Source organism: Protomyctophum parallelum (genome assembly GCF_964188405.1).
Source record: "Protomyctophum parallelum genome assembly, chromosome: 1".
In the NCBI taxonomy this organism is placed as follows: domain Eukaryota; kingdom Metazoa; phylum Chordata; class Actinopteri; order Myctophiformes; family Myctophidae; genus Protomyctophum; species Protomyctophum parallelum.
Window position 1 is genome coordinate 28,592,393 of NC_139697.1, and position 15,612 is coordinate 28,608,004.

At 39.4% G+C, this 15,612-nt stretch overlaps 1 protein-coding gene across 1 annotated transcript; it reads left to right on the forward strand.

Moving 5' to 3' along the window:
• The first annotated feature begins 5,888 nt into the window (after positions 1 to 5,888).
• On the forward strand, positions 5,889 to 15,321 carry tmem42b (transmembrane protein 42b). The gene is made up of 3 exons (XM_083788613.1): positions 5,889 to 6,167; positions 8,905 to 9,051; positions 12,107 to 15,321. Exons 1-3 carry the CDS (start codon positions 5,991 to 5,993, stop codon positions 12,251 to 12,253), a joined length of 471 nt encoding a protein of 156 aa, XP_083644739.1. The 5' UTR covers positions 5,889 to 5,990; the 3' UTR covers positions 12,254 to 15,321.
• Positions 15,322 to 15,612: the final 291 nt, after the last annotated feature.

A 15,612-nucleotide genomic window follows, 5' to 3' on the forward strand; every position in this document is an offset into this window, starting at 1 on the left:
GTTAAATCTGCTGTTAAAAGAGGACCAAGAATGTCCCTCCAAGGCTCCATATGTCACCTTAACTGCGGAAGAAACTGCCTCTCAACTTGCATTTAGTCTACAACTCTGCATCTTCATGTAACTCTCAACTGAAAACCTGTCTTTGTACAAAGTGACACATTTTTGTTGAACAACACTTGTTGGACTTGAAGTGAATTTTAGATATATCTTAAAGTACTGTACTTCAATAACCAGATTATAATCCTTTATTCAAGTATGTGTATAATGCATTATAGACGTTGAAAGTCTTACCCAATAATACAATACGGTACATTACAATCCTATAAGACAAGAATGAATGAATGAATGCCTTTATTGCAGACTCAGGGTCCATAAGAAACATACAAAACACAAAATACAATATACATCCAATAAAAAAAACTGTCCAAATGTACATGTTAGACAGGCATTTGTGACAGTTATAAATAAAGGCTTTTAAGCCAATGCCTTCTAATGCGAGTATCTAGTGCAACTTTTGACAGGGTTATTTATACTGACGATGAGGCTATTCACAGACTCATCCAAGCGACACATGAATCTATGCATTAAGTTCCGGAGAACAGCTTGAAAAGTATTGACTCTTGCAGCCACAAACATTTCACTTGCACTGCACCATCTAGGCTTTTTGAGTAAAATTCTCATGGCATCATTATATGCTACTTGAAGTTTCTGAATACTTGCTTTTTTGTAGCTTGACCACAAGTGGGCAGTGTAGAGTGGTGTACAGTAAGCTCTAAATAGAGTAATCTTAACTGCTTCTGAACACATACTGAACTTGCGTGTGAGGGTGTTCGCCTGTGCAATGTGTGCATACATCCTACGACACTGTCTGTGTATATCATCATCATCTGTCAACTGTTCTGTATATATATATTTGACTTTACTATAGACACAGAGAGTGTTAAAAGATAGTTTAAAATCAGGAAATGTTTGACTTTTGTCCTCTTTTGTTCTACAAATAAGAACAACACTCTTACTGGCATTATATTTGATATCCTTTTCAATGCCGTACTCAGTACATACTGTATGTCAAGCAGCTGCTGTAGTCCAGCGCTACTTGGGCTCAGTATGACTAAATCACCTGCATACATCAAATGATTGACAAGATCATTACCCAGCATACAACCAGTGCTACAAGCATTCAACTGTTTCGACAGATCATCCATATATAAATTAAAAATAATAGGCGACAAACTTCCTCCCTGTCTGACCCCATTGGTGACCCCAAAATGGGCCTGATTCACTATTGCCCCACTTGACTCTCACCAAGATCCTAACTATGCCCCCAGGCACCCCTCTTAGGCTTAGTTTAATAAAAAGCTTTCTATGATGAATATGATCAAAGGCTCTCGACGCATCAATAAAATACATAAGGACTGTTGAGTTTTTCCCTCTATATTTGTTTACAATTTCCTTTCAAAGCATAAAGCTATAGGTCTGTAATTGTCAATGCTACTAACTTTACCAGCCTTGTCCTTTATAACTGGGACTAATAAAACAGAGAGCATGGAATCAGGAAGAGAAGCTTGTAGCCTTATAGCCTATACTTCATTTACTATCAGTGTTTATGCTGGATGTGTTCATAAATAAATACAGTAATATGATTAAATTATAATATTTCACTTTGCCTCTCTTCCCTCAGAGTAAATACCAGTTTCAGTGGACAAACAGACAGTTTGACCTGATGCTGCATTTAAAGTTAACAGCTGGATCAGATTAGACTTGATCTAATTGTTCTTGGCAACATGAACAGAGATTACCACTAGTGTTTTGTTTTGAGAACATTTGATCTGCTTATTATGCACTAAAACAAAATGGCTCCATATTGTGTGTGTGTGTGTGTGTGTGTGTGTGTGTGTGTGTGTGTGTGTGTGTGTGTGTGTGTGTGTGTGTGTGTGTGTGTGTGTGTGTGTGTGTGTGTGTGTGTGTGTGTGTGTGTGTGTGTGTGTGTGTGTGTGTGTGTGTGTGTGTCTCTCTCTCTCTCTCTATCTCTCTCTCTCTCTCTCTCTCTCTCTCTCTCTCTCTCTCTCTCTCTCTCTCCATTGCAGTCTGAAGAAATGTATCAAATGTAGTTACCGGTACATTTATTTTGGCCAAAAAAACTAAACAAAAAAAACACAATGTGCTTTAAATGTCAGTACAACTCAACTTAAGTTAAAGGTCAAATCAGGACAAATTAAGAGTTGCAGAATTGTTTTGCCCAGAGAAGATATGGCATCTGGTGAGGAAGCTGGATGGCACAAACTGCATTATTCACAACGCTAGCCAATAAGTACCTAATGGACTGAGCAGGGTTATTGACCCAGCATACTGACAAGGTCAGCACTGTGTGTGTGTGTGTGTGTGTGTGTGTGTGTGTGTGTGTGTGTGTGTGTGTGTGTGTGTGTGTGTGTGTGTGTGTGTGTGTGTGTGTGTGTGTGTGTGTGTGTGTGTGTGTGTGTGTGTGTGTGTGTGTGTGTGTGTGAAGAATAGAGGCATGAAGTGCAAGGGTGAGCAAGACAAAGTGGGATTCTTTAAACATGTCAGAATCTGTGTAAATGAGTGAATATTGAATATTATCATGTTCACTCACAGCCTATACTCCAGCACGCCACAGCACTGACTAATACCATGTTCTATTCATCAAGGCATGCCATTCACAACCTGGGGGCCCAAGCCCACTGACGGGCCATCAGGATATTGCGAGTGGGCACCCAATTGTAATATTAACATGTAAAAAGTCATGGTATTTTTTGCTAACGCATTTAGGAAGTTTTCTGAAAATCTTCAAATATTTATTAAAACATTAAAAAAGAAATGATACTGTGAGCACCAACTATCCCAAAAGGCGTTCCCGTCCTGAAAGGTATGGTTACACAACGGGTTCCAGCCGTTAATGGGACCCTTGTAAAGTTTGTTTTCATTGTGATACCGATAAATAGGAACCTAAAGTATATTGCGTTATATTCCATTGATCCAACACACTCGATTGATTGATCTTTAAAATGAACTTGCTCTGAAACACCCTATATGAACACTGATTTTAACGATTACTGTAATTATCAGAAAATAGAGGGATGTTTTTCAAAAAGTGGTGTTATTAGGGCTTGCTTGTGTGTGACTCGACGGAGCAGGCAGTAGATTATCTGTGTGCCGGTTGTGTGCTGGACTGGGCCAATTTCTTGACCCAGTCCAGCCCTGGATGGTGGACCGCAAACGCTTTTGAGATTTTCAAGTGAGCCCTGATCCAGAAAGGGTTGGGAACTTGGGCAGAAGCAGAAGCAGACAGAGTCCAGTTCACACCCTGCCTGTCTGCAGTTGTCTACTCTGAAGACCAGGGAGTACATCTACAAATGAGAGCAGATGGTAGTCCATGAGCCAGACAAGATTCCATTGCCATACCTATATTCAATTGCTTATAGGATCAATATAAGTAAATTAATATATGATAACCCTTCTAGTCACCTACAGCCAGGATATATAGGCGAATAGGTAAACATTTAAAGAAGAATAGATTAACCAATCTATCCATTCATAATGCTGTGGTATAAAAACTCGTTCTAGGAGCACCCCTTCAAACACACGGGAAACCATATATTTATAACGTCTGGGATTAGAACTCTGTAGGTCTCGTATTAAGGGAGAATACATCCCTGATCTAGTCTAAAAGTAAAACCCCTTACTTGGCTGGGAGTTATTAGGCTTTTGGTCTTCAAGCAGAAGCCACTCTGCTAAACATTCAAGTCACTAACCTGCTCATCACAAGCAGTTAAGGTCCAGGTCAAGGACACTTCTACCCTAAGCCAGGAGGGGCCGGTGGGATCGAAATTGTATAACCTTCAGATATCCAAGCTGCAACTCAATCTCCTAGTCCTGAGCAACTGCTGTATTTATTTTATACTAACGAGCTCTTCACTTTGAGAACTCTTTGAACTAAAAACGAGGAGGAATGACAGAAGTGGTTGATGCAGGCACCAAATGGCTTTGAAAAGTGTCACTTGCTCTCCATAGACTCAATTATCGCTCAGTAAACATGAGATGGAGGACAAGTACTCTGACTTGACACTTCTGTTAGTCAAACCCGTTCGGGCTCATTACAGGCAGTACAGGCCCCTGCAGGCTGCTCCATCTAAATGAGAATATAATGACTAATTAATCATCTGGAATGCAACATTTGTCTTCCAGGAGACACTTTTGAAAGACAAGAAGTCAATATGACAGATCAATATGACAATGACGATTCTTTTTAAGGATTGTTTCAGAGTGACCACAGTGAATATAATTCACTGAATATAATTCACATAATTATGGATGAGGAAATAGCTTCATGGTAGTCCTATATAGATTGATTTAATTGCTCTTTCCAAGTTGTCAAGATTGTCAACAGAACAGACCACTGGCTGTTTAAGTCAAATGATTGTGATTCCGCTAGGAAATCACATAGGTTGAGATTGAGGTCACCTGAAAATAAATCGTTCAATGCTGTCTGAAGTGACTCTGTGATGGACATGCTGTTCATCTACACTCTACAGAACATCAGAGACATCTACTGGCCAGGAATGGCATGTTCGGCTGATAACATTTCTACCACAGAAATACAGAGGGTTTAGGTATTAGGTTCATGATTCATGAGTATGAGGCTAGGTTCACTGTAATGATGAAGTTTAGATCAAATGTCGTTCGACATTGAATCCAAATAGATTTACTATAGGTTTGTTGAGAAACAGTATACAGTAGCCTGCCCTATATATATATATACAGTCCAATTAATTCCAATGGAAATAAGCTATAGGCTTCCTTGGGTTTAAAACCTGCAGCAGACCTTGTACTGAACCGTATTTTCAATCAATGATGGAGAAATGGAAGGTTCATTCCATTAATGCTGAGGGGGAGGAGGTATAGACAGCGGTAACAAGACAACTCCAGTATTCTAGACAGCTATGTACAAAATAAATCAACTTTTTGCTGTTTCACAAACATCTTTCAAAAAGTTACATGACTTATTGAGTTCTGTCAGTTGATGTTCAATGTGGGATTTGTCTTATTGTGAGTGACCGTAGGTTGCAGATTACAATGAAAACCTGCAAAACCTTAAACCTGTCAGTCAGTCCGTCCGTCACGTCTCACACGGCCGTCTCCATATATGAAGATCACGACACTGACCTCATCAAACCCTGGATAGCCATAGATGGAGAAGACTGGATCATCACCTAAATCTGCATATATGGAGCCGATCAGCAACTCCACATCTGACCTCATGCATGTGTGCGTGCGCACTTAGGTGAAATGAGCCTTATATAGCAGTCCATCAATATTCAATCTGAAGCCAGATAGACCCAGTCATTGGGTTTCCAGTGGTCTGATTCAGGCAGTCACAGTGCAATGCTCTTTAGTCTTGATGCAGTACACAGTCGACTACTCCGCCACTTGGCTCCATTCAAGAACATTACATTAGCATTGATCTTCTCTACTCCATCCGGCATTAACAAAGCTATGGGTGGAGTTCAAAGGACCAAAAAAGCAGTTAGCTACACTAATCTTCTGTTACGTTTTGTATTACCAAAGTCTGCTTTTCTCCATTTCCCTAAATTATTTAAAATATCTTAATTATGGACTCCCGGTTCATTAAGTCCTCAAATAAATGGTTATCTACAGTGGCCTGTATTTATGATTTTGTAGCCTATACCTTTTCCATATTTGTTATTTCTGTATCCAATCTGCAAACAGACAGCCAGGCTGTGAGGATTATTCCCTCAATGTAGAACTACGTGTCCCATAATGCTTAGCGGGAAAGATCCTGTCCAACCACTGAACACTTCGAGGTTGTTCAGCGTGGTTTTGATTGGTGTGAATGCCACCGGACGGTTGTTGGTAGGAATCCCAGCAGAACGTGTTGGGTGACACTCAGGCTGTAGCAGAGATGTGATGATGATGATGGATTAGAAAGAATATGTGCCTCGGTTCCTGTCATCATGCTCCCCGGTGTCTTATATGCATTGCTGGCGGGTTTCCTGGGGGCCGTGGCGTCGTCTTCGGCCAAGCTGTCCCTCGGAGCAGACTACCTGAAGGGGGTTTGCGAAACTGGGCTCCGGACGTGGGGAGAGCAGCGGAAATTTAGACAAGCGGGCGAGACCACGGCATGTGACTGGGTGAGCCTGCCATCGCTGCAGTTAACCGGGCTTTGAATTATTAAAAACGCGAGGGATTCGAATGGCTTTTGAATAATTTACTGTGTGTCGGTATAAGTGCACCCTCCGCAGCAGTATAGAGGCATTCCTCACAAGTTACTAGGGGTTCCTTCCTTTCAGCAATAGCGCATCTCCTCCTGATTCCAGCTTTCAGCATCAGCACCCCAACAGTAGCGTCACTGAATTGTCACGCAACAAAGTCATATGTATAGCAGCCTAATGACGGCATCTAACTGTAGCCTACTGCTTGTATTAGTGATGACCGTGTTGACGTGAATAAGAGTGTGCATGCATTATTATTAGAAAAAATGGAAATATGGCTCAAGGCCAGTTTTGTTTAATAGGCTAGGTCTGATTTCTTGAATCAATGACCTTCAGGCACGAGCACGACACGTGCCGTGGAAGCCGTCGGTTTGTGTTATGGTCGGATTTTAGATTACAATAACATGCAACTCCACATTTATTTGAACACATTGACCTCACCTATATAAGATTGGCCTATACAAATAGCCTACTGTAACTCTTGTCATCTTTAAAGTAAGATATGTCTTGCATGTGCTTTGTAACTCACCCTTATCTGGGCAAATGTGGGGGACACTGAGGTTGAGGTCCATGAAAGAAACAAGAATCTCAATTGAGAGTAATATAGACGAATAACAGTTTAAGTCCACACTAATTATCCATAAGGTATATATAAATTATGGATATGGGGTCAGGACAACTAGGCCTTTTCATGGAGGGGTCAGAATACATTTTTGACTTAAACTGTTATTCGTCTATACTCTATAGTAGGCTACTAGCAATTTTGATATCCATGATATTAATGGAAAGTACAGTCACGACAGAAAATCACACCTGTGTGAACTGAGCGGTGCAACTATACATTTATTGTTAGTTATGTACTGTACTGTGCTCTGTATTGTATTGTAGTGTACTGTGCTTTGTACTGTACTTTAATAATAGCCTATATTTGGAAATATCTTTGAGAAATGACAGAGTTACCCTGTGGGGGTTACTTCCCGGAACATCCAGACCGCCAGGAACACTCCCAGGGGGCCTGCCCTGTTCCGGCGAGCCTTCCCACGACCAAAACGGTCGAGAAATGACAGTTGTATTTCAAAACTATATTAATTATGTTTATGATTAGCCTATTTCAAAACTACAGGTGCATCTAAAAAAATATTATATTGTGGAAAAGTTCATTTTCTTCCATAATATAATTAAAAAAGTGAAACTTTCATATATTCTAGATTCATTGCACATATAAAGTGAAATATTTAAAACCTTGTTTTATTTTAATCATAAAAATCATTGATCATTATGGCATACAGCTCATGAAAATCTAAAAATCCTATCTCAAAATATTAGAATATTTTATGAAACCACTACAAAAACACATTTATAATACAGTGTGAAGTTTTCACAGTCAGTGGACCAACAACATGCAGATAACATGGACCCAAATCATCACAGTGTTTTATCAATTGTAGATACAACACAACCATCTGGACAGTGGTTCCCAAACTGTGGTGTGTGCATCCCTTGTGGTGCGCGACATGAAAAGTCTAATGGTGGTGCTATGGTTTTATTTTAAATACAGTATATTAACATATTATGCCAATATATGGCAAGTAATGCAGAATATAGCCTATGCTGCATATATTATGCCCTATTCAGGTTCATATATGTGGATAAAAAGGAAATATATGTCTATATAGCTTATGCAATTTATATTTCCATGTGGGGGGTGCATCAGCTAGGTCGGGAGGTAACGGGGTGCATGGCCAAAAAGGTTTGGGAACCACTGTATTAGGCTATATTACACTGTGTGCACTGTGTGCTTCCATATGTTGACAAGCTATGGGTATACTGATTTCCTTTTCCAGCAGCACTTGGCACCTGCCAACGGCTCGGGCTGTTCCCTGCGCATGTTTATAAACGATATAAAACTTTCCTGCGTCTACATTGCGGTTATGTTAATTATGAATGCTGTATACAGGGGCTTAAAGCTGCTATCAATTATTGAGTGCATAAATTAACATACTTTTCAGATGGTCGACATTTCTGTATTATAAATGTTTTTTTAGTGGTCTTAGATAAAAAAAATTGATTTTCATGAGCTGTATGCCAGAATCATCAAGATTAAAACAAAAAAAGGTTTTAAATATTTCACTTTATGCTCAATTAATCTAGAATTTAAAAAAGTAAGAAAGTTTTACTTTTTGAATTATATTACGGAAGAAAATGAACTTTTCCACGATATTCAAATTTTTGGAGATGCACCTGTATATTAAGCAACGCACCCCTGCCCCCCAGACACCCTTGAAACACTTTAATTCTGCAACAAATTGATTATTTCTAGAAAGCAGTCTTGAGATGTTATTAATGACACACCCTTACTGCGTTGATTCTTATTACAAGACCGTTGAAGATATATCGATAGCTATTTATGGAACGTGCCTTGGGGAGAATGGGGACTAGTGATTAATCAATAATCGTAGCAGATCAGTCATTTCTTTGTATATTCATACATTATTTGTCATATCTGCCCCATGCAATGTTTGTTTGCTAAACCTAAAATATATATTCTTTTAATGTTCCAATAATGCTCAATTGTAAAACACAATGAAATTGATCATCCCAATTATTTGTCGATAGTAACATGATCAGGCCTGATTGCATGCGTGGTCTTTTCCAGCTCCACATCCCACTGAGGCTGCTGTGTGGTGGCCTGCTCTTCACCTGCAACGCTGTGATGTGGACCTTCCTCGCCAAAGCTCTCAGGTACTCCTCTTCCTCCACCCGAGCCACTGTGACCACCACCGCCTCCAACTTTGTCTCCTCTGTAAGTAAAAACACCTTCCTGTTTGTTTGTTTGTTTGATTGATTGTCGTTTAATAAAGTAGTAACTTAATACTTTATTTATAAAACAGTCTTTCAAAATAAGCGTTATAAAGTGTTTTTTGTTCATGTTTTGCATGAATAATTGTAGTTATACTAAAGAATAAAGAGTTTTTTTAAAACACATGCACAGATGCTAAAACAAAGTACTTCGATGGAACAAAACTGACTCTGCGTTTTTATGATAAGTGGAGAGACTATTCCAGAGAGTGGGAGCTACCACTGCAAAGACACGGTCACCCTTAGTATTTAGCCTAGTTTTCAGGACAGCCAGTAGGCCTTGTTCAGAAGACCTGAGAGACCGCACATTGTCAAGGTGATGCAGAAATGTAAATTGATGCCAGCCTGTATAGGACTTTATTCAAATATTTTTTAAATCAGTTCAACATTCAATGGATAACCAATGTAGAAAGGCCAATTCTGTGTAGGAGAGACAGACAGTAGGAAAGCTGAGAGAGGCATGTGTAGAGGAGACAGTAGGGAAGCTGAGAGGGAGTGTATGACTAAGACAGACAGTAGGAAGGCTAAGACAGTGTAGGAGAGGAAAGAAATAAAGCGCTTGCACCCTGAGTAACCTGGGTTCCAGCCTGATTCGCTGCATTCCATGGATTTGTTTTGTCACTCGCTACGACAAAACAAATCCACAGAACGCAGCAAATCAGGGTCAAGCACATACTACACTGAGGTTTCCAATAAGACAGCTGCTTTGCTTTTATTGCACTTAAGTTTATCTGTGACATTTCGAGCACAAGGCTCTTCTTCAGACTAAAAGATCTGTAGTGTTGGCCTCAGTGTGCGAGCGTTTATTATTTTTCCTTCCTTATACTGTCAACACCTGCCCAAACTTGGGTTGGTGATGTGCATGTCGTTGCTCTCTTTACACAAAATAAAGGAGGCAGTAGGGAAGCTGAGAGGGAGACAGTGTAGGACTGAGACAGTAGGAAGACTGAGACTCTGGGGTCGATTTAGGACTTCTATTTTACTTACTTCTATATTACTAATCTAATTACAGTATTATGATCTGGGGGCGTGTAGTATGTCATATTGCAATTTTGGGCATGTTAAGAAGCGCTTTTGACACCCCGCGGAGTGCGCAAAACGGCCTTGAATTAGTCATGGGTGTGTTTAAGGCGTGTTTGAGACGTACCCAATCAACATGTCCGTACTATTCTCTTTACCAGTCAGCTGATGTCACATACGGAATGCGCACTTTGGGGATCGTGGTATGACATTTCTTCAGGCTGGCACCATAGAAGACATGACATGCCTTTGTCACATTTGGGTTAATTATTCCTATTGCACTGCATGCTGTCACCTTTATGCCTCAAAAGAACAGACCCACCTTTCAGATCGGAATGGAATTGCGAGTAGATAGCAGCATATTGGCAAATTGCCAATCCATGCGTAATTAATTAATTCGATAACGATAGAACCATGTACCATACAGCGAATGAAAGCAAGATTCCTAAGGAATATGGAGATTTTTACATTTAATAAAACGGTTGAGAAATGAGAGAACCATGAGTGTTTATAGGCTAATATCAACGTTTTTTTTATGAAAGACCAAACGGGCTGTGAACTTGAAGAGCTCAATCACCATCCCGACACGGAAGAAATATAGCCTAGTGCATGCATGTATATGCACTGTTGCACTTGCACACAGTAGCCTACACACGCTCTTTATTTGTTTCCATTGAAAAACACCAGTAAAATAACGTTTATTATATTTTATTTCATTCAAGTCACGACGAAGGAATGAGTTGAATGCGTGCTGCCGTAATGCTGTGGCCCCGATGGTATGGTCTTCGCTGAGTTCGCTCGTAGCATTTTATTGAAGAAGACTTGAATCGGGTGTGATACAGCATATGAAAGCACATTTCCCACGGATTATGGAGATGTTTTTATTTATTTTTAAGGTTGAGAAATGAAAGAATTATGGCCGTTTCTAATCTCAACATTTTTTTTTAAAAGACGCAAAACTGCCATGTCTCATAGAAACAAGTAAATAGGTCTATAAAAATAAGCGCATATAACAGGGGTCTGTAACCTATTTTAAATGAAGTGCCATGTTTTTATTTTCTAAATAGTGAGTCTGCCATATCCAGATTAATTTGAATGACACCACATTAAAATAAAAAAACATATTTTGATTGTCCACAAAAAAAAAAAAAAGAAGGAAATTCTTCCTTCTTTTTAAATATGTTCTTGCACATTGTTATAATGATCATTATATATCCCCCTGCAGTCAGAGTTCATAGTTTTAATGAATGAATGTGATGCATTGTGAGCTGGTATAGATCTGCTATTTTCAAAAGTAATCTTTTTATTTAATTTTTGGATTAGCTGTCCTTAGTTGGGCAAATGCATTCATCTGGGGATCATTGACATCGGAATGTGCTGTGTGAGGATCACTGGTTTAAACAACATTAGGAGAAAAGCCCAAATAACCACTTTAGAAACAACCACACAGAAAGCAACTTTACAGAAAAATAAGCCGCTTATAATAAACAGACATGGCAACACTCTACCAGCCTCTCAGAGCCGCTCAAGTGTCAAATCAAACAGTGCTTTTTGCGTTTATGAGGTGGTCAGACCCACGTCTAATCGTTATGCGCTGAGTGTCTTTAGGTCAAGGGGCTTAATAGCAAATTGCGCAAAGCGAAAATAATTAACATATGGACACTCCCACAATGCTAAAATATTCAGGACCACGGTAAGCCATAATGTGTGTGCGTTCAACACGGGTCAGTGCGTTCAACACGGGCCGATATGCCTTTCATAATACGAATGTGCGCAGAGCGAGGCCAATTTATGTATTTCCATTGGTAAAACGCACCTTCAAAATCTACCCAACAGTGTAGAAGGGACAGACAGTTGGGAAACTGAGAGGGAGACAGTACGTGTCTCAGTGTCTTCGGGTTATGTGTTATTGACTTGTTCTCATCTGTGTGACTGATGTCTGTATGTCTAATTCAATTGTATAAAATGTGTTCCCTCAGGCATTTCTGGGCCAGTTGATCTTTGGAGAGCCCCAGATAACACTGTGGTGGGTGGGGATCTCCCTAACCTTTTCTGGGCTGTTGGTCCTGCAGAGGTCCTCGCCGCACGATGGACAACAAGCTGCTGTGATGAAGAAGGAGGAGTAATAGATTTCCAAAAGCATCTGAAATCATCTTTGTGTTTAGGGGAAACAGAGAATCTGGGTTAAAACGGGGCATTCGTGTTCAAAGGGGCTAAAACGCCTACCACTGCAGACAAACAGGTTTGATTTCTGACTTGGCTACCAAACACCATTTTCACAGGTGGGGTTTGTGTCCTGCACTAGTGACTCCAACTGGTTGGTCCGGGCGCCTGTTGACGGGAGGGAGGCGAAAGGTAATAATCTTAATTGGACCCTTCATACACGTTCAACTTTCCCCATGAAAAAGAATTAGCTGGTGACTCCATGTGTGTTGTAGTAGGAGACATGTGGTTGCTTACAGACGCCCCAGACTAAATCAGAGAGAAAAAAAAATCAGTCGTTTAAAAGAACAAAATAGAAATGCAAAGATGATCTCAGTATTGAAATCTTTTGGGAATTGTATTTTTGAACTTAGTCAGTCTGCTTCAGCACAACTCATCTGTCTAGAGAGAGAAATGAGAGACCAAGAAAGTGAGCCTGGGAGGGAGAACGGCACAAAGGAAGAAGCAATTATGACGAAACAGGAAGTGAAAAGGAAGAGGTTTAAGACTTTTTTTTTTAAATGAAATGCACAGCAATACAGTCAAACAGTAGCAGTCAAATGTTCCTCAACAATGCAAAGATAAAGAAAGTTGAAAGAAATATAATAAAATAAGTCAAAGACAAGTCAAAGAATAAGATGGAGGGAGAATTAAAGAAATAATAATTACAGAGAGGAAAGGACTGAGAATAAAGCAATGCAATACATTAAGCAAAATGTTGGGGAACAAAGAACCAGCAGAATTTTATGAGCAAATGAGTGTTTTGGTATAAAGACAGTCAAATTGAAGTAGAGTCAAATTGTAGCCAGTTGTAATTTTCTACGCAGGTTAAGAATATGGCATATCTGCAATGTGCATGATTTAATCCTAAATAAGCCTACAAAATATGCATTGCAGATGTCAGTTCACCGAAGCTTTATTTTGACTGTTGCATTTCCAACGGAAGGTCCCTCACATTCACTGTAAACATTGTGCACAAACACTGCATTATGTGCATTCCCACGGGTGACGAACAATTCATATTATATAACGTATAACATAGCATATGCAGTGCACTCACATTGTACATCTTAGCAGTGTAGGGCTGGATCCGCATCCTTGATGAAAACATGCTGGCTGACATGACATGGAAGTGTTTACGTTTCATGAAGGGTGACTGCATGTTCCCTACTAAGGCCTGGTCCCAAATAAATCACACCAAAGCATTTACCACACCGTCCCATCAGCTGCTTAATTCTATCCAAACACTGGTGACTGTGACTTAATTCTTTGGTGGCTAACTCTAGCCACAATTTGTATTCACAGTCACACCCACCCCCAGTTTGTGAGGAAGATTGTGGCGCAATAATGAACATCCTCATCTCGTGGGGTTGCCGAGACATCTAGCTGCACCAAATACTTCCGTCCTCATCCTCAGATCCCATTAATGGCATATTGTACTACCATTCTATCCCATAACACTGTGATATTGTGCTTAACTGGGGAGTTAGTTATTAATAATGGCAATACATGTTATGGAATGTGACATTTTGCTGTAATGATACATATCAACATCACAATATGCATGTAAGCCAGCAATGGTAGCTATTATATCTGTAGCTCGTGTGCAGCAAAGGATCTGTTAGTCCAACAGCGACAATGCACACTATGGAATCAAACTCCTGTAGGCTTTCTATGATGTGATTTATATACATCCCTGTTAAATGTGATTACAGTTACAATGTGATTATACAGTTATCCACCATATTGCAGGGTGACTGAGTGGTGTTTGACTCTATAGCTTTTCAACAGAATATACAGTATGTTAATGAATTACCCATTCATGCATAGTACTATTATGTTGTATCACACAAATTTGTTTTGTCACCAACTGGACAAAATATGGTCAAGTCCTCTTAAGCCGAATTTTATAATCTGTCATGCAGTGGTATCACTTGTTGAACATTAGTGATCTACAAGCTCACAACACGTCACATGTTAGCTTGTAGATCCGCTAGATCGGCTATTTTTCTCAAGCAACACTACATTAAGCATAGAGGACTTGGATATTTTTGAGAATGATGACATCCCCAAAATAAGGAGCCCAGGTTTAATGTGTTTAAGTGCTAATGTGTTGGGCTACAACGGCAAGAGCCTTGACGGTGCACTTGCAGAAGTTGACATGGTCATACGTGATTATGGTCATGTACATCATATATGGTGTCACTGTCATCAGTCAGTCCGTCAGTCAGTAGTGTCTCTTATTAACTTTTGGTGCCTACATTTCTCATGCTAGTTTTGTCAGTTTGACATGAGGACAAACCATCTTCCTGTGAAACTCACACTTAAAAATGTGTTTATGATAGGGCATTGGTTAGTAACTGCTATTGCGTTTCTTTTTTATCCCTGTTAGTTATTTCCAGGATCTGACATATTCTGCCTTGGGTCCACAAGTAACTTTACCCATAATACAATGCTAGATATACAGATGGCAAATGATAAGGCTTACAGGGTGCTACAAATGTAACTATGTTAATGTGCAGTAGTGCAATATAAAGGAGAGCTCAATTCAGTAATATTATATACTATGTTAATGTCACTTCAGAACATTACAGTTTAATTCACAAAAATGCACTAAGCGTCCTTAAAACTGAACAATCTATCTTAGTTCACTCTGAAGTATCCTAGTTTTATTTAGCAATCCATTAAGAATTGAGATGAGCTAATTATTTGTCATTGGGTTTTAAAAGTCCCCCCACCCATAACTCTACAAATTAGTTGTCCTCTCCCAGGACATTTTACTGACAATTATCAAATTCTTGACTAGTGATGACAGTAAAACTGCCCCCAAAGGTTCAACAAGTTAGTTATAGGTCAGATAAGTACTATGTTTGATAAAGACCACTTTGAGGTGTGAAAGATGCATTTGTAAAAGTGTAAATAGTTTCTATTCATAGAAAAGGTTTTAAGGACATACAAAATGTAAGCTATAATGCAAGATAAAACGCAATGTTAAATAATGATTAAATAAAACCTCTCATCTGACGATTGTGATTTTTTTCTCTCAAAATATGTCAACTGTGATCATCATTTCCTTACAGTCAACCAGGGAACAGACAAAATGATATAAAAAGGTTACAGTAAGGAATGTTTTGTTTAGATTTTACAAACACGTTTCATGTAGGTAATATTATTCTACATTTAGATAAATGTTTGAAATAATAAATCCCTGAATATACAGAGTGCGTTATTTGCATGCGTTAAAAATAAGACAAGAGTCACGGGGCACTTGGGTGGCAGTGGC

Bases quoted from the DNA above. Each gene is read 5' to 3' on its own strand.
- tmem42b (XM_083788613.1), top strand. From the start codon at position 5,991: ATGCTCCCCGGTGTCTTATATGCATTGCTGGCGGGTTTCCTGGGGGCC. The intron at 6,168-8,904 runs GTGAGCCTGCCA...GGTCTTTTCCAG, and splicing joins AGACCACGGCATGTGACTGG to CTCCACATCCCACTGAGGCT. The intron at 9,052-12,106 runs GTAAGTAAAAAC...GTGTTCCCTCAG, and splicing joins CCTCCAACTTTGTCTCCTCT to GCATTTCTGGGCCAGTTGAT.